The 25,278-nt window shown below is 50.3% G+C and overlaps 1 protein-coding gene across 5 annotated transcripts; it reads left to right on the forward strand.

The window, feature by feature from the left end:
- Positions 1 to 15: 15 nt before the first annotated feature.
- Elmod3 (ELMO domain containing 3) lies at positions 16 to 23,783 on the forward strand. Of its 5 annotated transcripts, none has more exons than XM_046455937.2 (12): positions 16 to 151; positions 902 to 1,181; positions 6,565 to 6,642; positions 7,185 to 7,254; positions 11,469 to 11,537; positions 12,554 to 12,645; positions 14,263 to 14,386; positions 14,581 to 14,703; positions 18,828 to 18,958; positions 22,022 to 22,098; positions 22,343 to 22,470; positions 22,903 to 23,783. In XM_046455937.2, exons 2-12 carry the CDS (start codon positions 1,128 to 1,130, stop codon positions 23,100 to 23,102), a joined length of 1,146 nt encoding a protein of 381 aa, XP_046311893.1. In that variant the 5' UTR covers positions 16 to 151; positions 902 to 1,127; the 3' UTR covers positions 23,103 to 23,783. The 5 variants fall into 5 exon arrangements, with proteins under 5 accessions (XP_046311893.1, XP_046311895.1, XP_046311896.1 ...); XM_046455939.2 differs by having other exon boundaries at positions 22,025 to 22,098; XM_046455940.2 differs by having other exon boundaries at positions 14,266 to 14,386.
- Positions 23,784 to 25,278: the final 1,495 nt, after the last annotated feature.

The following is a 25,278-nucleotide window of genomic DNA, read 5'->3' on the forward strand; positions in this document are numbered from 1 at the left end:
CCACGCCCAGAGCGGGTTGGACTTCCGGCCCCCGGTAAAGGCCTGGCCGCGCGCCGAGCTCGCCGCTTAACCGGAAGGGCGGCTCGCAGCCGAAGCGGCGTGCGCCTTCGCGGAGCAGACCGAGGGCGCCGCTTGGGGCGCGCGGACCCCGGTGAGCGGGCGGCGCTGAAAGGAGGCCGGGCCGTGGGGCCGCGCACGGCCGGGAGGCGCGCACCCTGACCGAGGCCGGAGCCGACGGGCTCGGGGACCGAGGCCAGGGCCCGCCGCCCGCGAGCAGACGCCGAGCCCGACCAGGCGGCCTGGCCGAGGGCGCCGTGAGCCGCCTGCCCGGGCCCTCCTGCGCACCGCAGGGCGACTCGCCCCGTGTACCGCCGCCTGCAGGCCAGGGAGCGAACCCGCCCCGCGGCGCGGGCCTAGGGGACTAGCCGAGTTCCTAGGGGCCGTGCGATGGGCGTCCGCGACGTCCAGTCACGCCTGAGGTCGGCGCCGTGAGGTGACCGCGGTGGTGCAGGGCGTGCCGCAGGTGGCCGTGGCTGCTTTGGAAAGTCCACCCCCCCCGGGGGCCGGACCAGGCTTTGTCAGACCCGACACGACCCGTGCTGGGAACGAAGCAAAGCTGAGGCTCAGAGCCGGGGCCGCCGGCGCTCCGCTCCTGGGTTAGCTGGCCCGGTCCCCAGAGCCGCAGGTCCAGAAGTCACCCCAGCCCAGAGCCGTGTCGCCACCCTCCACGCGCCGAGGTCTGTCCCCGCCTCTCCACCGGTGGCCCGGGTCGTAGGAGGCTGTCTCTGGCGGCTCATTTATTCAAATAAATTCACATCTGCTTAAAGATTTTAAGTCTCTTTTTTTCTCAGTAGAGGCATAACTGAACCAAGAGGCTAGCTTTCTCTTCTGTGTTTTGCAGAGCCGAGGCATCACAGCCTCAGAGACTTCTTCAGGACTCACAGAAACCAGCGACGCCCTGGTGATGGCACAGTGGGACTGTTTTCTTCCTCCGGGTCTGAATGAGCGCAGGGAGGAGAGCCAAGGTAGAACCGGCGGACCTCTGGCTGTCCTGTAGCATCATCAGACCTCCGGGAACCCCTTTTTGAGCCCAAGACAAAGCTCGCGTGAACAAATGATTTTGAGTCATGAATGAAAAATTTTGCTCTTTCTATAATGAAAAAGAATTAAAAGACGGGCAGGTAAGCATGCCTTTGGGGAAAGAAGATGTCGGTTACAGATATGTTGTTAATAATGAGACAAGATATCAAAAGAATGTGAAGTTTTAGAAATACTTAGGGAAAAAAATCTCATAGCTTTTTGTCCTGTTAAAGGAGATCCTGGGCTGGGGTGTTGGTCAGTGACAGAGTGTTAAACTAGTATGCAGGAGGCCCAGGGTTCCCTCTGCAGCACTGCAGAAAAGGAGATTCTGTTCACCTCTGCATCATCTGCCTTTCCTGAAAACTTGATTTCTAAGTGGCTTATGAAAGTTTATTTTTGTTTGCTTGGGTTGGGAGAAAATTTCATTGAGAAATCCCCCAAGAAGTCTGCAGCTCATCAGTATGACATACCTTACTGTCCTCCTCCCTGTCAAATACTGCTTGCCTGATTATCCTCAGGCCTCTTGGTTCACTGTGCTGTATCTTCCTTGGGCTTGACAGCGAATCCTGCATTCTGTACCTTTCCTTCCACCTTATCTCCAGAAGAAATGGTCTTCAATTTAGCTTGTGGGATTCAGTGGCCAGAACAAGGACACAGTTTTGCTTTGAAAATCTAGGAAAGTTTCCCCACTGTAGGAAGACAGGTGAGCTGTTCTTCCAGAAGGAGGTCTCTGGACATAGAGGTGCCTAAAGTGTAGAGGAGAAAGGACAGGGTGAATCCTGGGTATGTAGACTCCTGCAGGGAGTTGTTTAGCATCATGAATCACAAAATTTTTTTGAAGCAAGATTTCTTTTTTTTTTAATCTTTATTTATTTAAGTGAAGCAAAATTTGAAGAAAAAAATTTAGTTACATATTTCATACCTTTGTGCTGTGTTAAGAGGTGTGGGATCAGACACAATGGCACACACCTATAATCCCCAGCAACTCAAGAGGCTCAGACGGGAAGATCGTAAGTTCAAGGATAGCCTCATCCACTTAGTAAGGTCTTGTTTCAAAAGAGCTGGAGATGTAGCTCAGTGGCTAAGCATCCCTGGGTTCAGTCCCTAATTCCAAAAAAAAAAAAAAGAGGGCAGGGTGGCAGGGAAGCATCAAAGAAATGTAAGAGAAGATCCCTGTGTGGGCCTTTTACTGGGAACTTTGTGCAAGGGCCAGAGGAGAAGTAAGGCACCATTATAGCCCCAATTGGTGAAGCAGGCCACTGAGACACTAGAACCCAGCTGGAAGGGATACCGAAGGCAGAGGTGGGGTATATTCTGCACAAAAACCAGTCGGATCAAGGGTCGAAGGTCAGGAGAGCAACTGCTACAAGTGTGTTGGCTGGGTTGCTCTGGACAGTGACACATTGGACACAGGCCAGTTTTTTGTTTTTTTTTTTTAATTTTTTTTATTGTTGGTTGTTCAAAACATTACATAGTTCTTTTTTTTTTTTTTAATTTTTTATTGTTGGCTGTTCAAAACATTACATAGTTCTTGATATATCATATTTCACACTTTGATTCAAGTGGGTTATGAACTCCCATTTTTACCCCGTATACAAATTGCAGAATCACATCAGTTACACATCCATTGATTTACATATTGCCATACTAGTGTCTGTTGTATTCTGCTGCCTTTCCTATCCTCTACTATCCCCCCTCCCCTCCCCTCCCCTCCTCTCTTCTCTCTCTACCCCCTCTACTGTTATTCATTTCTCCCCCTTGTATTATTTTCCCCTTTCCCCTCACTTCCTCTTGTATGAAATTTTGTATAACCCTGAGGGTCTCCTTCCATTTCCATGCAATTTCCCTTCTCTCTCTCTTTCCCTCCCACCTCTCATCCCAGTTTAATGTTAATCTTCTTCTCATGCTCTTCGTCCCTACTCTGTTCTTAGTTACTCTCCTTATATCAAAGAAGACATTTGGCATTTGTTTTTTAGGGATTGGCTAGCTTCACTTAGCATAATCTGCTCTAATGCCATCCATTTCCCTGCAAATTCTATGATTTTGTCATTTTTTAATGCAGAGTAATACTCCATTGTGTATAAATGCCATATTTTTTTTATCCATTTGTCTATTGAAGGGCATCTAGGTTGGTTTCACAGTCTTGCTATTGTGAATTGTGCTGCTATGAACATCGATGTAGCAGTGTCCCTGTAGCATGCTCTTTTTAGGTCTTTAGGGAATAGACCGAGAAGGGGAATAGCTGGGTCAAATGGTGGTTCCATTCCCAGCTTTCCAAGAAATCTCCATACTGCTTTCCAAATTGGCTGCACCAGTTTGCAGTCCCACCAGCAATGTACAAGTGTACCCTTTTCCCCACATTCCTCGCCAGCACTTGTTGTTTGATTTCATAATGGCTGCCAATCTTACTGGAGTGAGATGATATCTTAGGGTGGTTTTGATTTGCATTTCTCTGACTACTAGAGATGGTGAGCATTTTTTCATGTACTTGTTGATTGATTGTATGTCCTCCTCTGAGAAGTGTCTGTTCAGGTCCTTGGCCCATTTGTTGATTGGGTTATTTGTTATCTTATTGTCTAATTTTTTGAGTTCTTTGTATACTCTGGATATTAGGGCTCTATCTGAGGTGTGAGGACTAAAGATTTGTTCCCAGGATGTAGGCTTCCTATTTACCTCTCTTATTGTTTCTTTTGCTGAGAAAAAAACTTTTTAGTTTGAGTAAGTCCCATTTGTTGATTCTAGTTATTAACTTTTGTGCTATGGGTGTCCTATTGCGGAATTTGGAGCCCGACCCCACAGTATGTAGATCGTAGCCAACTTTTTCTTCTATCAGACAGCGTGTCTCTGATTTGATATCAAGCTCCTTGATCCATTTTGAATTCACTTTTGTGCATGGCGAGAGAAAGGGATTCAGTTTCATTTTGTTGCATATGGATTTCCAGTTTTCCCAGCACCATTTGTTGAAGATGCTATCCTTCCTCCATTGCATGCTTTTAGCCCCTTTATCAAATATAAGATAGTTGTAGTTTTGTGGATTGGTTTCTGTGTCCTCTATTCTGTACCATTGGTCCACCCGCCTGTTTTGGTACCAGTACCATGCTGTTTTTGTTACTATTGCTCTGTAGTATAGTTTGAAGTCTGGTATCGCTATACCGCCCGATTCACACTTCCTGCTTAGCATTGTTTTTGCTATTCTGGGTCTTTTATTTTTCCATATGAATTTCATGATTGCTTTCTCTATTTCTACAAGAAATGCCGTTGGGATTTTGATTGGCATTGCATTAAACCTATAGAGAACTTTTGGTAATATCGCCATTTTGATGATGTTAGTTCTGCCTATCCATGAACAGGGTATATTTTTCCATCTTCTAAGATCTTCTATTTCTCTCTTTAGGGTTCTGTAGTTTTCATTGTATAAGTCTTTCACCTCTTTTGTTAGGTTGATTCCCAAGTATTTTATTTTTTTTGAGGATATTGTGAATGGAGTGGTTGTCCTCATTTCCATTTCAGAGGATTTGTCGCTGATATACAGGAATGCCTTTGATTTATGCGTGTTGATTTTATAGCCTGCCACTTTGCTGAATTCATTTATTAGCTCTAATAGTTTCTTTGTAGACCCTTTTGGGTCTGCTAGGTATAGAATCATGTCATCTGCAAATAGTGATAATTGACACAGGCCAGTTTTGAGGGGAGGGGGTTCTGGTCAGCCGTGATATGCCTGGGTTGCCATTTTTTTTTTTTTTTTATTAAAGGCATAGGGCTGGGGTTGTGGCTCAGTGGTAGAGTGCTTGCCTGGCATGTGTGAGGCACTGGCTTCAATTCTCAGCACCACATAGAAATAAATAGAAGGCCAACAACAACTAATAAAATATCTTTAAAAAAATAAAAATAAAGGCATAAACACGAGTTTATTTAGGAAGATAGATACACATTCAAGAGAGAATGCATGGTGTCTCAAGGGTGAGAAGCCTGGGCTGCCATTCTTGCTTCCAGGACATAAAGAAGTCAAAGCTGTGTGTAAGGAGTGTTAGTTACCAAAAATTAACAGGAGGGTTAGAGTAACGGGATAATTTAGGATTTCAGGGCCTTGACATAAGTGTTGATTTCTTTCTTTGTTAATTGTTTTCTTTTAATTACTGTTTTTTCTTTAATTTAGAGAAAACATTCATGTGGTTCGAATCTAAATATTACAGGGGATATACATATAGTGAAAACTAGCTTCCATCTTTGTCCCCCACTATTTGGTTTTCCTGCTTGTATGGATCTATCTGCCTCCTGGGGTGTAACTCTGAACATAGTCATTCAGAGGTGATTATGGGTTTATGAAGACAGTGGCGAGGTGACCTGCACAGTCTGCTCTGCCTTTCCTTGAGAAGCCGTGGAGATGGCCCCACCAGGCATCCTCCTCCTTCTTCACAGTCTTGCATGTGTCACTGGATTCCTGGGCAGTAGGTGTCTTAATCAGTGCATTGGTGGACTCGGAGGGTCCTTCAGGCCCTTGCTATTATGAATGGTGCTGCAGTGAGTGACACTGTCAAGGTACATGTTGTTTTGCACAGGAATGAGTGTCTGGTGCGTGAGGCACTAGAATTCAGGTGCCAAGCCGGGGTGTGTGGTGTGTGGTCTGGTCAGTGCCGTCAACTCCCCTGTGTGGGCGCTCTAGCCAACAGTCTTAGCAGACTTTTTTGTTGGCTGGTTGTTTGTTCATTTTGAGGGCAGTGGCTGGGCTGGAAACTGAACCTAGGGCCTTCCACATGCTATGCAAGGGCTGTGTCACTGAGCTCCAGCTCTCACACTCTGATCTTTGATAATCTGACAACTGCAGCATTATCTCTAGAGTAGTTTTAGTTGGCATTTTTCTCATGTGGAAGTTTAAGCATTTGTTCATGTTTAAGGATGACACGTTTCCTTTTGTGTAAAATGTCCAAATCCTTTGCCTTTTTCAGGTGAGTTTAGTTTTGAGGGTTGTTTTGTTTTATTGTTGTTTTTTGATTTTTTTTTTTTTTTTTGATCCCAAGGATTAAACTCAGAGGCACTCAATCATTGAGCCACATCACCAGCCCTATTTTGTATTTTGCTTAGCACCTTGCTGTTGTTGAGGCTGGCCTTGAACTCAAATCTTCCTGCCTTAGCCTCACAAGCTGGTGGGATTACAGGTGTGCACCACAGCACCTAGCCACTGCCGCCACCACCGCTGTCGCCATCGTCTCCTCCTCCTCCTCCTCCTCCTCCTCCTCTTCCTTCTTCTTCTTCTTCATGCAATTGGGGCTCAAACCTGGACCTTGCACACAGTAGGCAAGAGCTCTTCCACCACACTATCTCCCCAGCCTGCCGTTTTTCTTCACACCATATTAAATAGAAGTTCTTCATGACAGTTCCCTGGAGTTCATGTCTTTTGTGATTCTTGGTAAAGATGCAGCATTTAAACTGTGGTCCTTGGGGAACTGTTATGTCCTAGGAGATTGACCCTGGCCTGTCTCACAGGTTAAAAGAGTATCTCCTGGGCATTCTGCGGCTCATGACAAGAATGGTGGTGCTCTCATGGACTTCAGAGGAATTCCTGTACGTATCACCCACGCTCGGTGCCTCCTGCCAGCAGAGGCCTTTGCTCCATGCTGCTTTATAGGCCAGTGCTGTCCTGGGCACTGGGGACATGGGCTGGCATAGGTGCTGCCTTCCAGGGGCTCACAGTGGAGGTGGGGGTGCAGACAAGCCACACTACTTCTGTCTAGTAAGGTAGCTGCTGTAGGAAGCAGAGTGTAAGGCAGTGCAGTACAAAGGCACTCTGTAGTCTCAAGGTGTTGTATGAATGTCTGTTCATTCACTATCAAAGAACACATGCACTTGTCCCCACATTGCCCAGCTTCCACGTTGTAATTGGAGCTTTCCAGGCACTCCTTTAAAATAGACTTTGGGGCTATGGGAGCTCAATCTTCAGCATGCACCCCCTACCCCCCAAAACAAAAAAATTTAATCCACCTATCAGTGGATCACCAGAGCCTCTGGCCTCCAGTTTCAAGGATATTCAGTGAGTGGGTGGGAAATATTTGTGTGTATGGGGCACATGGATTCTGCCCTCTCTCTAAAGGTGACCTGCCCCACAGATCTCAGCGTTGAAGACTCATGATGTTCTCCGGGCCCTGACGGCAGAAACTAATGGATGGGAGCCAGGTGGTAAGGACTTCTCGGGGCCCTGGAATCGGGGTGGGGCCTAAGCCAGACCTTGTATGGATCTATCATTTATCATTGGAATTTCTTATATTCTTTATCCTTCAGAATTTTGTGGATTTATGTTCCTCAAGGATAATTAGAATCAATACTGGATCAGGAGTGAGTTTCTCTGCTACTAGTTCACTGTGTGCCTCTGGGAAAATCATGTAATCTCTGCCTAAAGTAGAAATATTGGTCTCTCTCATCCTCAAAGGGATAGTGCAAAGATGAGTCCACATTTGTGAAAAGGTGTTGGAGTAGTCTCCTGTTTTATCTGCTTTCCATGGTACTGCCCTGTACTCTATAAAGTTCATTCAACTTGCTGATTTATTATGGAGAGAGATCCTCACTAGCTCAGAAGCAGCCATTGTGGAGTCATATGTCTAGTTTAAATTCTGGCTCTCTCACTTACATAACCTGGAGGAAATCACTTAACCTTTTTAATCCTTTCCTCTAACGGAGGTGGGGGTGGGTGGTGGCTCAGTGGTAGGGCCTAGTATGCAAGAGGCCCAGCACTGCAGAAATGAAAGAAAAAATGAACAGATTGTGTAAGAATATGTATGATGGGAGTTTTGTAAGGATTAAGTGAGATAAGTGAGATAATGTAGATAAAGTGCTTTATACCAAAAAATATGGATTGTGGTAAGTACTCATTGGTATGTATTGTTAACTTTAAGTCTTACACACTAAAATATAACCTCCAGAAATATGGAGCTTTTATAAATATTGTAATGTAGAAAAATTATTTGGGCATCTACAAAGTTCTCTTAATAGAATATCATCCATACTGTATGGTGACAAACCCAACATTAGTAAATAACTTTTACCTTAAATACCAAATATTTTATAATTAAATTTTTTGTGCCAGATACTTTTTATCATATTTTAAAAGTTTTTCATATTGTTCTTAGCTAATTTCAATTACACAGGATGACTAAATCAACAATTTTGTTTCACTTATGAATACATGGAAGAGAGGCAAAATAAAGCAGACACTTCAAAAGGAAAAGCACCTGTACTAATCTAAGCTGAACCAGTTCCCTAAAGGTCTGCTCTTTGCCCTGTGGTGTTCTGTTGGTCAGGATTTTCTCTGGAAGCAGGAGGGTCTCTAAGAGGACTGGAAAAGCTCTTAAGTGGTTTGGGTGTTATCTCCAGTTTGTAGGTGCTGGCCTGGTATCTCTAGTGGGTTTCAGTGCGTGTGTTTGGTTTTCCCCCAGGGTTGGGACGGAACCTAAGGCTTCACCCGTGCCAGCCAGGTGCTCTACCAGTGAGCTGCATCCCAACCCTTGACACTGCTAGCCAAGAGCTAGTACTTTCTATTGTCTAACCTGTGGTGACAGAAAATCCTTACCCCTTTGCTGCTGAGCTCTCTACTCCTTGCTCACAGGCTGTGGTGAAGCATTTATGGGTAAGGGAACACAGGGTGAAAGATTGATGTCAGTGCTTGGAGGTGAAGGTCTGAGGGTGAAGAATCACAGCCACAGGAAGGTGGGGATAAAGGTGGGGACATTCGCTTAGACCATAGGCATTCCTTGTGGTTGTTCCATTTCTCCCTTTCTGGCTAGTCACTTTGTTCCTCATTTGATCTCCCAGGGGCCCTGCATGCTAAAGGCAATTTTTGTTTTGTTTTTTTCCTAATTAGGTATATATGACAGCAAAATGCATTTTGATTCATTGTACACAATATTAGCACAACTTTTCATTTCTCTGGTTGTACACGATGTAGTGTTGCACCATATGTATAGTCACACATGTACCTAGGGTAATAATGTCCATCTCATTCCACCATCTTTCCTGCCCAAATGCCTCCTCACCTCCTCCCCTCCCCTTTGCCCAATCACAGTTCCTCCATTTTTCCCATGCCCAGCCCCCATTATGGATCAGCATCCACTTATCAGAACATTCATCCTTTGGTTTTTTAGGATTGGCTTATTTCCCTTAGCATGATATTCTCCAACTCCATCCATTTACCTGAAAATATCATACTTTTATTCTCTTTTAATGCTGAGTAATATTCCATTGTGTATATATATCACAGTTTCTTTACCCATTCTTCTATTGAAGGGCATCTAGTTTGTTTCCACAGTTTAGCTATTGTGAATTAAGCGGCTATGAACATTGATACAGCTGCATTACTATAGTATGTGGATTTTAAGTCCTTTGGATATAAATCAAGGAGTGGGATAGCTGGGTCAAATGGTGGTTGCATTCCAAGTTTTCCAAGGAATCTCCATAACTGCTCTCCAGATTGGTTGCACCAATTTGCAGTCCGACCAGCAATGTATGAGTGTGCCTTCCTCCCAACATCCTCATCAAATTTATTGTTGTTTGTATTCTTTATTTTTAAAGCTTCCAAGGCATGTTACCATTTCTTTCTTTTTTTTTTTTTTAAGAGAGAGAATTTTTTTAATATTTATTATTTTAGTTTTCGGCGGACACAACATCTTTGTTTGTATGTGGTGCTGAGGATCGAACTCGGGCCGCACACATGCCAGGCGAGCGCGCTACTGCTTAAGCCACATCCCTAGCCCTCTGTTGTTTGTATTCTTGATAGCTATGAAGGCAAGTCTTATTTTCTTGACCATCCAAGGTCAAGTATTTGTGTGAAGTTGTCTACCTTGGAAGCCCTCAGTCTCAGTGTCTGCTGCCTCAGACTGGAGGTGGCAAAGACAGGGTTTCCTTGAGGTCCCCACAGGCGGGCCCATCTCACCTGCTGCCACTGCCCGCAGTCGGCTGTGCCTGAGCCCGTGTCTGTGTCAGTAGTAATAGCTAGTGTTTACTGAACCCTAACCTTTGGGCTGCAGCACTCTCCAGTGGCTGCAGAAGAGGTACAATTGACTAAGTAACTCATCCAAGAAGCACAACCAGTGGGCCATGGGGGTCTCACCTTTACACCTCGTCTGGCTGTCAGGTGTGCTTTCAGCCACTCTTCTCTGTTGCTTCTCTGCCACTGTCTCTTCTCACTTCCATTAGCATTTGGTGGCATTTAACCTGCAAGTATACTTATTTCTTTATCTATGTTTCATTACTGTCGTGAAATAACTGAGGCTGTGTGAGTATAAAGAAGAGAGGTTTATTTTGGCTCAGCTCTGTTGCAAGGTTGAGGATGCCTCTGGTGATCGCCTTGCTGGCAGGCCCAAGATGGTGTGGGACATATCAAGGGAGGAGATCGGGATCACACCTGTGTGTCTCCTCTGGCCTCTCTTATAAAGCCCCTAGTATTCAATCTTGGGCTCCACCATGATGTCCTTATTTAATCCCAGTCACCTCCTGAGGATCCTACCTCTGAGTAGGAGAGTCAGACTGTGTCCCCACTCTTAACCACTCACAGTAGAATTGAATCTCAACACTGGAAGGGTTCTACTCAGGAACACGCCTAAGCCATGTCCAAACCATAGTACTCTCCAGATAGTTCCTCACCACATGAGGGCCTCACTGACACCGTGAGGCAGGAGGAGCCATCCTAGCCTACCTGTGGTCCTTGCTGTTGTTAGTGAAGTCTCCATCCTTCATGTTGTTGGTTGATGTCACACCTAGAAACTAGAAACACTTGTGACAGAAGGTGCCCCAGCAGTTTGGGCTAGAGTGGCAGCTGTGGTTTGGAGAGAAGACTATGTAGTGGCCGCTGCCCTTTTGCTCCTGCTTTCCACTGTCATGGAAGTACATTAGTTCATCTGGCATTTGCAGAGCCCCTGCCATGCGTGTGGAACTGTGCTGGGGTCTGGCGAACCCTGCCCTGTGACTCACCGCCCAGCGGGAGACAGCTAGGACACCATGGCGAGCATCAGGTCTCCTAGTCCAGACCTGAGGTCAGAGAAGCTGTCAGGGAGGGAGGCGCGGGAGCCCACCTACAGTGAGAGGAGCTAACCAGCAGGGATCTGAGCTTCCTGGCTAGCAGTCTGGGAGGACCCAAGGGCGGAGAAGGCAGAGCGAGTTGAGGACCCAGCTGGTCCCCAGGCAGCAAGGGGGCAAGGCTCTGGACTGTAAGGGACTCGCGTGTGTCCCACAGAGGGAGGACTTTCTGTGGGGGTGGTGGCCTGGAAAGGCAGCTGGAGGACACCAGTGCTGCCTTCCAAAAGCCCACTCTGGCAGGCCTTGGGAGCCGGCAGGCCTTGGGAGCCGGCAGCCCATGGCAGGCAAGCTGGCCCTGTCTCAGGAGTGCTCCCTTTGTTTTGCAGTCGTGAGTGCAGAGGTGCTCCAGGCCCAGGAGGAATGGGAGGCCGTGGACACCATCCACCCTGAGGCAGGTAAGCGAGGGCACCTAGTAGTTCTGGGGCTCTGGGATTAGGAGACGATTCCTGAGTGTTCTCGTTTTAGCAGTATGACATAGAATAAAATCTCTTTCCAAACCCAAGGATGGTGATGTTCTACCTCCAGGGGAATGGAGATGAACACCAGGGCTGCCAGCACTGCCTGCCATCCACCTAGCCTTGAGGGAGGCAAGGAGGACCCTGAGTAGGGGCAGCCTCTGCAGGGTGTGGAGGATAGGGCAGGCAGCAGGGACCCTACACAGGATGGTCAGGTCGTTCACTATTCAAGAGGGCTATGGGGACAGGGTAAAGCCATCTATGGGAGTGCTCTGAGGTCTGGGAACAAATGGCCCCAAGTCTGTTTCTGAGAGGTCCAGATAGAGGTGTGGGAGGGTCGAGCTAGAACCTGGACCTAGCCTGAGCTCCATCAAGCTCCTAGAGAGATGCGACAGGGAATAGCATTAGCCATCTCCTCTAGGGAGAACGGTAAGCTAATTCCTTGCAGGCTGTAACAGGATAGGAGAAGGGCCTGCACGGTGTGGGAAGGACAGAGTAGAAATCAGGAATGCCCCTGAGCAAACCTGGAGCACACTCCCTTGAGGGTACCCACTCCAGGCAGTGACTTACTCCCTCAAAGATGGGTAGAATTTGAGGACCCTTGCAGGTCACCTCTCTCTCTACTCAGTGCAGAGGGCAGCTAGCAACTCTGAACAGTCCAGTCCAGCAGGTAAAGCCAGCTCCTTGAAAGAGGAAGGCAGGGACTGGGGATGTGGCTCAAATGGTAGAGTGCTCACCTGGCGTGCACGAGGCACTGGGTTTGATCCTCAGCACCACATAAAAATAAAGATATTTTATTTATTTTAGTTCTAAAACTAAAAAATAAAATAAAATAAAGAAAGGAAGGCTGTAGCCAGTGCTTGGCTCCGGGGTGACAACCAGGAGGCTCTAGGTAAAGGTCTGCGGGCAGAATGATGACTGTTACAAGTCCTCAAGTATCCTCCCTTTTGCCACAGAGAGCTGGGGCTGCTCAGACCAGCCTGGACAGCTCATCTCCTTTGGGGAGGCCCTGCAGCACCTCCAGACTCTGGACCTCTCTTCCTTCAAGGTAACAGGGAGGGTTGGGCTCTCAAGAAGGCTCCTGCTTCCCAGGAGCCGAGTTCCCCTCCCTCCAGGATAGGGCCCTGGGCCAGCAAGTTGGAAGCTTCCGTGTGAGGGCCTCATCTCACCTAGGGAACACTGGAGCACAGGATCTCAAGTGACCAGGGCCCATGACTCATCAGGGCACTGGTAGCTTTGTGGGACTGTGCCTGTGGAGTTCCTGTGGCCCTGTCCTTCAGGGGCCTGTGCAGCTGTCCCCTGCTCTTCCCTCTTAGTGATGGGAGGTGGTAACCAAGGACCAGGAAGCGCCTTGGGGAGGCAACACAGCTGTCCAAGGAGCTGAGTGAGTCATAGCCAATGGAGGCAAGCTCCCTGAAGGATCCAGGAGCCACTTAGGAATCTTAAGTGTGGGAGGCCATCCTTGAACGTGATTTGAGTTACCTCCCTGGCTGGGCGAGAGGCGCTTAGGCACATCTTGTGTCCAGAGCTTTCCCCATCCTTCTCAGGTCCGAGGGCTTGTCTGTGTGGAGGTGTGCCTGGCCACCCAGTAATCGCCCCTGACCTTGGGACATTGCCCCCCCCCAATCTTCATTGGATGGGATTTTCCCCAGAATTTTTTGTTCCCCAATAAAAGTCCACTCCCTGGCGTGTTCTCACTCTCTCGCTAGCCTCTTCAGTAAACCTCACTACCACAATAGGTGGCTGGAGGCTGGAGCTAGGAGAAGCTGTCCTGGATCTGGTTTAAAGGTGATTAGAGTCTGTCTCTTTAATTCAAAACTCCCTAGCGATTTCTCATATTCTGAACTTTCATCTATGAAGCCTGTGCTGGCCGCCGGCTAAACTTAAGAAATATGTGGGGTTAGAAAAGGAGGGAGTATGGGGGAATCTAGGCTGAGCTTTCTGGGACATCCTGAGTGTTTAGCAGTCAGTTGAGAAGAAGGCAGGTGCAGATCGTCAGCATGGAACCTGGCTCAGGAGTTGTGGTGGTCAGTAGAGTCCAGAGAGTCAGAAGCTACCCAGATTAGAGTATCCCCAGGCCGGGGCTGGAGGTGGGCTCAGTGGTAGAGCATTTGTCTTTGCCTTGCGTGTGTGAGGCCCTAAGCTCCATACCCAACCCCTCAAACAAAAGAAAAAAGAATGTTCTAAGGCTAGCAGCAGTGGTCCTGACCATAAGGAGCCAGCACAACCGAGCTTAGGAGGCGCTGGTCATGGCCAGGGCTGCAGCCACACCTCAGAGGCTTCTCACACCAGTGAGTCCCCATTAAGCCCCTTGTAAAGGGTAGGGGCAGCCCTGCTGGGAACCCTGGCCACCTTTTTGTCTGACTACATGGGGATTCCTCAGAGCTGGGCATCCCAGGAGTCACTGGAAGAGCTAGTGCTGGAAAATTCCAAAGGACCAAGTGCACAGGACTGGCAGGGAATGCCAACCTCAGGGCGCCTCTTTCTCCCTACAGAGAAGCTGGAAGAGCCGCTGGGAGGCTGGAGGGTTCTTGGCAATCTCTGCCTTCTTTCACTTCCCAGAGGCAGATGCTAACTGGGAAGCCAACTGACCCCAGATGATGGTCAGTTCTATAAGGCAGGCTAAGCTGGCCCTCAGCCCATTACCTGTAATCTTTCTCCCCAGAAGAGAATACAGCCAACTGTTCGAAGGACTGGGCTCGCCGCCCTCCGGCACTGCCTCTTTGGACCTCCAAAGCTCCACCAGGGCCTTAGGGAAGAAAGGGACTTGGTCCTGACCATTGCCCAGTGTGAGTGTCGGGACTGCCACAGGGCACACACTGTCTGGGTGCTGGGATAGAGCACTTTGCCACTCATCCAAGGCCAGGCCAGGGCTCTTGCATGCACCTGAGGGCAGATAGGAGCTGGAGCTGAGAGGAGGGTGTCTTGAGTACCCAGTCCTCCCACAGGATAGTCGGCAAAGCATTGGTGTTTTGGGGGACAGGTGGCCTGGACAGCCAAGACCCAGTGCATGGCCGTGTGCTCCAGACCATCTACAAGAAGCTGACTGGCTCCAAGCTGGACTGCGCCCTCCGGGGAGACCACTGGGAGGACCTGGGCTTCCAGGGTAAGGAGACATGCACTTTCCCCTTGCTTGCCCCTGGTCCCAGGACCAGGGAAGAGGCTGCGCCAGCAGTGTGAGGCAGGATGGGGGAGACACCTCAAGGGCACAGCAAAGGCAGAGGCCGAGGTCAGGAGGGGAAAGACCCCAGGCGACCCTCAGGAGCGACAGGACCTGGAATAGGATTGATTTGGGTTCTGTGCTCTTTTTCTAGTGAAAATCTTATTATATATTTTTAAAATTAAAGGAAGATGATCTCACTTGTTTGGGGTGATACATTTGTGGCATGTTTGGGAATCACTGGGTCAGTCTTGAAGCAGGGGCAAAGGGGCAGCAACTAAGTTGCCTCTGCGTATCTTGATCCCTTGCAGAAAGTAGGGTATCTCTTTTATAGCCCGAAACCATGAGCACCAGTAAGTCAAAACATAGCAAAGTAGGAAGTGCACTTCAGAGTATAGTAGTACACTGCTCAAGAAAATGGGAATTAAAAAGAGAACTTAATATGTTGTATAAGAATAACAGCGTGTGCTTAGCAGGAGGTGGGTTACGTAGCAGGGTTTCACATGGGAAAAGCATTTCTTATGTGAAATGGAGTCTCGGGGGTAAAATGGAGTTTGTTTGGTCAAGGCACATATAGTTTGACCCATAACAATACTTTTTTTTCAAAATCATATCAGGTTATATTTGTATGGGATAGCAAATGACCTTAATTAGAAAAGGCTTTACGTATCCACACTTGGTTATAATCTGGTGGTAGTGGCAGTATGTTTAAGCCTGTTTAGCTTAGTTGTCCTTCCTGTGTATTGAGAACCACACCAGACAGTTGATTGCTTCCACCATCAAACATGATGTCAAAAACTCTGGAGGGAGGGCTGGGGCGCAGCTTGGTGGTGGAGCGCTCACCCAGCGTATGGTGGCCCTGGGTTCCCTTCCCAACACAAAAATAAGCCACAGGGGCCTTGGCGTCCCACCCATGCACCTACTTGCTCCTCGCCTTGTTCTTCCCTCCTCGTATTCCAGGACTTCTCTCCTAGTCTCCTGGGAAGAAAGTTTAGAGATTCCCTTCACCTGAGACTGCCTCCATCTCCCCTCCTCGGAGGTCTGTGGGTGCCAAGGTTAGCCTGTTTCTCCTTCAGCTCTTGAAGGCGCACTGCTTCCCTCTGGCCTCGTGGTGTCTGGTGAGAAGTCCACAGTCCACGGGTGCTTGACCTCCTCCCCTATGACTAAGAAGTGTGGTTCTGTCCATGCTTCCTAGATCTTTTGTCTGTTTGTTTGTTTGTTTGTTTGTTTTTTAATAATGGGGATTAAACCCAGGAGTCGCATCCCCATTCCATTTTTATTTTTTATTTTGAGACAGGGTCTTGCTAAGTTGCTTAGGGCCTTGCTGAATTGCTGAGGCTGGCCTTGAAATTGCAGTCCTCCTGTCTTGGCCTGGTATTACAGGTAGGCGCCCATCATGCCTAGCTTTTGTCTTTAAATTTCAGGATTTTGACCAGAACATGCTTGGGGTTAGCTCAACTGCTTGAATCTGTCAGTTTTGTCCTTTGTGAAATTTGGTAAATTTCCACCCATGATTACTTTGAATACTTCTTCAGACTTTGTCTTCTCTTGTGCTCAGGCCACAAAGTTAGACCTTTGCTGCTGTTGGGTTTTGTGGTTGTGGGCATTGAACCCAGGGCCTCGCACTGCTAGGCAGCTGTTGTACCACTGAGCCACATCCCCAGCACTTTCTGCTCATTCTTTAGATCTTTGTTACAACCTAGTAGATCTCCCAGGCTTCATTCATTTCTGCTCTTTCCCCTGTACTCTTGCTCAGATGGGGTAATTTTATTTGTTCCACCTTCATAGTCACTGATCTCTCATTCTTTATCTCCAATGTTTAGATTTATTTGATGTATTTTTTCATTTCTAAAGTTTCCATTTGTTTTTTTCTTATTAGTATTTCTTCAGTGGAACTAGAGGCGTAGCTCAGAGGTGGGGTACGAGCTTAATGTGCACAAAGCCCTGGCTTCCATCCCCAGCACTGAAAAGAGAAAAGGCAAAGTATATTCATTCATAATGGCTCTTGAGAGGCAGAGCTGCTGTGGTAGTTTTCTGCTGTTGCTGTGACAAATCTCCAATTTCGTAGCTTGGAATAACACAGCATGTTCACTGTCCTCTGATTCTGCAGTCCAGAGGTCCCACGCAGATCAAGGCTTCATGGGCAGCCCTCCTTTTTGGAGGCTCTAAGGGAAAATCCACTTCTTGTCTTTCCCATTTTCCAGAGGCCTCCTGCATTCCTTCTTCTCAGAGCCAGAGACAGCTCCTATGAGCCACCCTCTCTCTGGCCCTGTGCTTGTGCCTCCCTCTTCTGCTCTTAGGGACCTTTCTTACCACACTGGGCCCTCCCCGAGAGCCCAGGAAAGTCACCTGCTCTGCTGATGAGCATCTTAATCTCTTTCCCATGCAGTGTATTCGGAGGTACTGGAGATGGAGGTGTGAGGCATTCTTCTGCCTACAATGGCTGCTCTGAAAGCCTTGCCAGGTCACCCCAGCTCTGTGTCACCTTAGCATTGTGTCTATTGAGGGTCATTTCTCATGCACACTGAGGATGAGAAATTAGATCATCCTGTTCTCAGCTTCGTGTGTAGTTTTCTGTTACATCCTGGACATTTTGAGTATTGTGTGAAGACACTCTGGATCTCATTTATATCTCCCATTCTAGCAGGCCTCCTCGGATGCCATGCCAGTGGGGAAAGGAGGGCTGTCACCTCACTGGGTAAAGCCCAAGTGTCCCTTTGGGCCTCTGGACAAAACTGGCTGGGAGGGGCAGGAGTACTTCACAGCTACTTTCACATGACCTCCACTGACTGTGCAGAGAGGGCAGGGTTGCTCCTTACCACTGGGAGAATAAAAGTGCCTCGTTACAGACAGGTCAGGGCAGAAGTTCAGGCCCCTGTGGGGCCTTTGCTGAGGAGTAGGAGTGGGGACATGTTTCTCTGTCCTGTTTGGCTGGATAGGATGGTTATTATCTAAAGTGTTATGTCTTGGCTAGGCGTGGAGGTGCATGCCTGTAATCCCAGCAGCTTGGGAGGCTGAGGCAGGAGGATTATAAATTCAAGAGCAGCCTCAGCAATTTAGCAAGGCCCTAAAAGCTTAATGTGATGTTATCTCAAAATAAAACATAAAAAGTGCTGGGGATGTGGCTCAGGGGTTGAGCACTCCTGGGTTCAGTCTCTAGTACCAAAAATATAAATAAATAAAAATAAAATGTTCTTTCTTGCTAGGCTGCTCCTCTCCTGGCCCTTTGGCCAGAACAGCAGGCTTTCTTGGGTCTTTCTCTATTTGTGCTACCTTAATCTGTTTTCTGTTGCTATAACAAAATACCTTCTTTAAAAATGGAAGTGAATCTGGCTCGTGAGTATATTGGCTGGGAAGGTCAAGAGTGTGGCATCCCGTCTGCTGGGCCTCTGGCTGGGGCCGTCCTGCTGTGACATGACATGGCAGAGGATAGCACATGGCCTGACAGAGAAGTACATCCCCTGAGTCGCTCCTCTTCACGTGAAGCTGCCAGTCCCTTCGTGGAGGCCCCACCCTGGTGGCCTCATCGCAGCCTGGTTACCTCTCAAAGGCCCTACCACCCAAAGCCACCAATATATGAATTGAGGGTTAAGTTTCTAGCACATGAAATTTGGGGCATACATTCAAGGCGTCGCATGCTTCCCTTGGCATTTCTGGGTTGCCACTCTTCTCCAGCTTTTGGATGAAATATATTAGGCAAAAAGAAACCCAAAAACTTCACCACAGTGTCGTTCCAGGATTCAGAGTGCTGGCCCGGCGGAGGCGCCTGGCTGTTGCAGCTGTTCTTGTTGGAATCACAGGGAGGGTGTGTTACTCATCTCCCTGGGACCAGAAGTTCAGATATGTCTTGTAAAGGCTCTTAAGTGCCTCCAGAGGGCCAAGCAGGCAAGAGAAAACTGCTGTCGGAGGTGGCCCCCAGCATGCCGGGGGACAGGCCTGGGTGGCCCTGGAGAGCCAGCGGAAAGGGGCTGGTGTAGGGCAGCTCCCCAAGCAAGTCCCTGGAGGTCAAGGGGTCAGGGCTTGGTTGAGCCCACTCACCATCATGTCGAATTTTCTCATGGCTGTTGTAGGAGCGAATCCAGCCACAGACCTTCGAGGGGCGGGCTTCCTTGCCCTCCTGCATTTGCTGTACCTGGTGATGGATGCAAAGACCTTGCTGATGGCCCAGGAGATTTTCCGCCTCTCTCGTCACCACATTCAGGTGGGCTTTGGTGGGAAGCCAGAGGAGAGGGCTCTGGAGCAAGGAACTGAGCAGGCGGGAGGACTTCGCTGGTTGAGACTGATGCTAAGGCTCTCGGACAGTGAGTCAGACCCTGTCATACGATGTGTTGGAGTCTGAACTCCACCACTCATTAGATGTGGTCTCGAGCAAGTTCTCAGCAGTGTGGAGCCTTGGTCTCCTCATCCGATGATGGGGATCCCAGCAACTGGATCTGACTCCTTGAGAAAATTAAATGGGACTGCACACAGAGCACCGGACACACACGGGAAGGCTGTTCACCCTCTGCGCCCTGAAGAGACCCTTGCTCAGGGTTGGTGGCTTCTCCTGACCCTAAAGGCAAGGAGTCAGCCCTCAGCTGACCCTGTACTCACCACCAGGGTCCTGCTCTCTGTCCAGCCCTGCCTTCTGGGCTTAGGGCTGATGGTTTCCTAAGCAGTGATAGGAGGTAGTCCCTCCATTTTAGAGGACGAGTTTGACCTGCTTCCTTCCCTCGTCTAGCCCAGGTTCCTGGGAGCTGGGGCTCACTCACCGCTGCATAGAGGTCGTTCACATCCCATGTTAGTCACTTCTCATGGAGCTTGGGATGCCTCAGGAGCAAGACAGGATCCCCTGCAGAGCTGGCATGACGTAGGCTTAGTGCCCAGGTCCATTAGAGCGTGAGAGGCGGCAAATGCTAAGAAGGCACAGTGGGGTGGGTCAGAGAGGAGTGGTGACAGGATCCCACAAAAGGTGAGCCAAGATGTCACCAAGCCTTGAAGGAGGTTGGGGAAGGACACTCCAGGCAGAGGGAGAATGGCAAGGAAACCAGTGGGAGTGGGAGGGACACAGGAGCGCAGCAAGACTTGGCCCAGAGGTGGCAGCCAGATGCCACAGTCCTGCCAGCCACAGGAGGGGCTCCAGGTTTTCCCTTGAGTCAGATGAAGAGCGGCTACAGGTTTTGAGCAGCTGTTCTTACCGTTAAATTAAGGTGAAGGGTAGTGTTCAGGGAGAGCTTTCTTCAGGTCCAGGCTGGCGGTGATCGGGGCTCGGGCTGGGGGTCTCTAGAGGAGATACTGATTATACAGAAGTCAGTGTGGGCATAAGAGTGTAGAGCAGCTGTGTTGAGGGTCGAGCAGGGTTAGGGCTAAGAAAACAGACAGTGGGGTTGTTCAGTACAAGCAGCTGAAAAGGAGAACAGGGCTGGGGTTCTATTTTCCACACCTACTTTTAAAGGTCCCTCAGACTTGGAAGTGGCAGTGTTAGTAAGCAGTTGGATATATGAGTGTGGAATTAGGGAGAGGGCTGTGGGCTAGACCTGTGGCTCCAGAGGTGCCCTCCATCAGCCTTCCTGGGACTTGTTAGAAATGGACCTTCTGCGTCCTCCCCAGACCTCAGGAATCAGAAACTCTTGAGGGGGCCAGGACCCCGTGTGCAGGACACCGTGTGCGAGGGATCCTGGGAACCCCTGGGAACCTCCAATCCTGGGAACCTCCAATGAAGGTGGTTGTCGGGGTGAGGCAGCCTAAGCCACTGCAGCATGAGTGGGCAGCGCGGGATGAAAGCAGGACAGGAGCCCAGGGATGGGTGCCACTCTGGAAGCCAAGTGGAGCAGGCCTGAGCCACCTGGGCTGATGGTGCCGACTACGGAGAGGAGCATCTGCAGTATCTGGGTTTGTCCCCGGGGACCTTGGTGTGAGCATTTTCAATGAAGGTTAGACACAAAAGACCTTGCTTTAGATTGGGTGTAAGAGGGAATTGGAGGGATAAATTGGAGATGGTAAATTAGACAACTCTTTCAAGAAATTTTGTCACAAAAGGGAGCAAACAAGGCATGGTAATGGGAAGGATACTTTTCAGTAGTTTTTATTTTCACATAAGTCCAAATACTTGAAATTTGCAAGTGGGCAATATCATCTGATGACGTGGCAATGAAAGTTGGGGGCTGTGGGAGGAGCATGTACAAGGGTCTGCAGAGCAGAGGTGCCTCCCCTCCACACCCGCGACAGCAGCACTGTGGGCACACAGCCAGGTCCGCGAGTCAGTGAGTGTGGGAACACAGCACGCTGTTAATGCGCAGCAGCGGCATGCTGGAGTAGGGAGCACGGAGCACTACTGTTCTGCCAGGGACACGGTGGCAGGATTTGGGGAGTTGAGGAAGGGTGAGAGGTGTGGACCAACCAAGGCTTAGCAGAGGCTCGTGGGGCTGGGGTCCAGAAAACCAGTTGTGACCTGAGGGTCTGGGGAGAGGTGTATGGCCACTGCAAGCAGAGGTGCGAAGACGAGCTTGGCCTCAATACATTCAGGATATGTAGGTGGCCAGGCATGGTGATGTACACCTGTGATTTCCCACAGTTCAGGAGGCTGAGGCAGGAAGACCTCAAGTTCAAGGCCAGTCTCAGAATTTTAGCAAGACCCTGTCTCAAAATCTCAAAAAAGGCTGGGAATATAGCTTAGTGGTAAAGTGCCACCCGGTTCTATCCCCAGTACAATAAGTAAATAAATAACTAGGTAGGGCAGCAAAGCTGTGTTGGAATGAAGGGAGCTGTTGGGACCCCACACACCCTTAGCCATCGGGTCACATTGTCTTAAAGAGGCCAAGTCTAAATAATGCACTTTAATTTTTATTTTGAAATAATTTTAGACTTAGAAATTGAAAAACTAACCCAGAGTTCCCATATATCTTTCTCTTACCATCCGCTAGAAATAACCTTGTATAGTCCTAGAACCGTTATCAAAACTAAGAAAGTATTAGCTGAACTACAGCCTTTGTTCAGTGTTCTTTCTGTGTGTGCTGTGCTGGGGTAGCAGCCTGGGCCTCTTGCTGGCTAGGCAAATGCTCTGCCACTGAGCACACCCCAGCTACGGAGCACATAACCTCAGTGGAACCCTGGTTCCCTGCCTTAGGAGAGCCGCTCAGAGCCACTGACCTCAGTGTTCTCACCTGTAAGATGGGACGACAGCATGAGCAGCCACCTCAGCCTCTGACTGCCTCTGGCCAAGCTGGGCTCAGGGTAAAACAGGGTGAGGCTGGGCAGCCACTGACCCGCTGCCCCTCCATTCCAGCAGTTTCCTTTCTGTTTGATGTCTGTGAACGTCACCCGCATCGCCATCCAGGCCTTGAGGGAGGAGTGTCTCTCCAGGTGAGGCCCAGCTGCAGCTGGTTAGTGTGACCCTGCTAGTCCTGGAGAGCCTGGGCAGAGTCCCTGTGCACCAGTCTCCAGCCACCTCTGCTCCCCGACTTGGCCCAGGGGCAGAGCCGCCTCGAGACCAGTGGGAACTCTGGGTTTGGCTGGCTCCTCTAGGGCTCCCTGGAGGGAGGACGGGAGGGTGCCTGGGTGTCTACCTTCGTCTGTGGCTTAACTGGCTACCTCCCTGTTCCCGTAGGGAGTGTAACCGGCAGCAAAAGGTCATTGCCGTGGTGAACAGCTTCTATGCTGCCACTTTCCTCCGCCTCGCCCACGTCTGGAGGACCCAGCAGAAGACCATCTCAGACTCTGGCTTTGTTCTCAAAGGTGTGCTCTTTGTCCTGGGGAGCTGCAGCCCCTGAACCATGTCTCAGGTCCAGAGACCCTGGTGGTTTCTGCTCCAGGCTGCAGCTCCCTCTCCTGCCCCCACACAGCAGCCACCCTCCAGGGCCTGCTGCTCTGAGTTCTATGCCACCACTCCCTTCCTTCCTGGCCATATGCCTCTGGGGGTCACATTTTCTGAATCAAACATGGGAACCAAGGGTCCAGCAAGGGACTGACTCTTGAGAGCTAAGACCAGCTGGATAAGGCAGCACATGGGCCTGGGCTCTCTTGGTACTCTCCGTCCTAGGTGGTCTTTCACGTTGGCCTCCCTGGCCCAGGGGTTAGGAGTGCTCACTGGAGCTGCTAGGCTCAACGCCCTGGCTGTTGGGTACCCAGAGCTCCTTGAGCTTTCTTTTCCCCAATCCTCTCCTCCAGATTTGGAAGCGTTGGCCAAGAAGAGCCCACGGCGGCTGCTCAAGACCCTGGAGAGCTACCTGGCCCGGGCATCAAAGGGACAGGCCTCCTTGTTGGCACAGAAGTACCCTGGGCCACAAGCCCCTCGCGCCTCAGATCTCACCTTCACAGGTGTGTGTGACCTGCAGCCCCACTCTTCTGAGGGTGCAGGGCTGATCTGAGCCTCCCAGAGACCAGCTGATAGAAAGACTCCCAGCCTGGGCCACCAGGCTTCCAAGGACACATGGCAAACCACGTCTAGAGCCCCCTGGCCAGGCCAGGCGCTTTCCTGCCTCGGCAAATGAGGTGGGAAGCTCCTGGGCCTGGGTACCCTCACCAGTGCGAGATGCTCCGCTCCAGGCAACTAGACCTGACTGCTCCCTGCAGACCTGCCTCCGGAGCAAGTAGAGTCCTGCCGTCCCACCCGTGCTCCGCCCCCAGGGCTGCATCCCAGCATCCGTGGCAGTGAGTGGTGCAAGGCGCAGCAGCCCATCTTGGGTGCCATGCTCCTCCACAGCACAGGAGCTTGCCAGGTGGAGACAGCTGGAGCTCTGGTTCCCTGGCAGCATTGGGCCCTACCTCTGGGTCAAATCCCAGGGGGAGGAGCAGCGATGACAGCCAGCAGGGGGCAGCACTGGCATCTGGCACAGCTCCTCCCCAGGCCTCCCCTCCCCTCTCAGTTTGTGGTCTAGAGATGGGCATTGGGCTGGTGGCCCCGGCTGCCCCATCCCAGCTGCCCACCAGCTAGGGGCTTGTCCTGGGAGACTGTACGCTTCCTCATGATGGTTTTCTGTCCTGAGCGAGGAAGGAGGAATTTGCTCACACACCAGCACTTCTAGAATAAAGCAGTTGCTCCAGTTGGAGGGTCTGGTCCCCACCGTATCCTTCCAGGACCCGTCTTTCAGGGCCTTCCTGTGCCTTGTCCCAGGTCCCAGTTAGAGCCCTGCAGGTGGAAGCACGTGGCCCAAGAAGGAGCAGCTGTCTGTGCCCTGGCCAGACTCGGCACTGAGCTCCTGCCAGGCCCATCCTCACTGGCTGCAGGTGCGAGCTCTGGCCAGTGGACATGGTGGCCCTGGGTCTTATCAGGGTAGACTGGCATGGTGTCCTGCATTTGCTTCTGGACAAGCCTGGCTCTGTTGCTCCCCTCACAGCTCCAGGCCAGCAGCCGAGCTGGGGGTGGGGGCAGGTAAGAGCCCCCTCCATGCCTCCATCCTTCCTCCAGGCCTAACACACTGCAGGTGGGACCCATTCCAGAGGTGAGGATGACAGATGGCCTTCCAGATGCAGAAGGGAACTCCCCCAAGTGTGGCTGGTGACAAGCCCTGCCATCTGCCTCATGTCACCTTTGCTGGACTTAAACAAGGCTTTGTTCTGTGAATTCCTGCAGCAGCGCCCTCAGACCAGCAGAGGGGGATGCGGGCACAGTGGGCTTGGAAGGGAGGAGAGCTGCACCTGGGCCACGTTGCAGGAGCCTCAGTCAGGTGTCCTCCTTCCCTCCCGTCACCTGAAGGCCCACTAGGAACATGGGCCCCACCTGTGGGGGCTAGGCTGCATTCCAGGGCTCTGGCTGAAGGGGAGCAGCTGTCCCCTCAGGAGCAGCAGTGGTCTTTCCTCCCCCTCATGGCCTGCTTGAGGCTCCTCAGACCACAGTGCTCATGGCTGCTTCTCTCAAACCTTCGGCAGTGGCCAGTGGTGTAGTCCAGGAGCTGTTAAGGTACAGGGCTGCCAGAGGGGAATGAACCCTTTGACAGGAGATGCAGAAATCTTAACCTGTGCGTTTTCCTTGGGGAATGTCCTTGCCCTCCATGGGGACTTGCAGTACTCCGTAAATCTAAAACCATTGCCAGAGCCACTGTGTGCGTGCTGGCCTCTCGCCTTTCAAAGCTGTGCCTGGCACCAGCTCTTTCATCCTGTCAGGTCAAGGATGGGAGGATGTGGGGATCTGCAAAAGGCAGCTGGTTTTTTAGTGCTGTGTGGCACAAAATCAGCAAGAAGAATTGATCAGCTTTGGAGCTGGGAGCACCACTGCCTCAGGACGCAGCCCTGCCTGGCCTCAGGGCTGCAGGCTTGTCCAGGCCACACCTGCTGTAGCACCCCTCTGCCCCTTGGCGCTCCTCCCTTTGCTGTCTCTCCCCCACACCACACACAGGAGAAGGAAGCGGGGTGAAGACAAGAGGGGCACCTTGCCCAGGAGCAAGAGAGGCAGACGCCCAGACCAGAATGATGCTTATCTCTCAGCCCCACCGTGGGCCATCAGCCAGCAGGACCCAAGCCACCTCTAGTCCCCCTTGCCTCCATGGCCCTAGGGACTGTGAAGCGTCTGGAGGGACAATGAAAACCCACCCAGGCAGGCAGTGG

This window comes from Marmota monax, unplaced genomic scaffold (genome assembly GCF_021218885.2).
Source record: "Marmota monax isolate L192 unplaced genomic scaffold, Marmota_monax_Labrador192_F-V1.1 WCK01_AAM20220418_F8-fsc00238, whole genome shotgun sequence".
In the NCBI taxonomy this organism is placed as follows: domain Eukaryota; kingdom Metazoa; phylum Chordata; class Mammalia; order Rodentia; family Sciuridae; genus Marmota; species Marmota monax.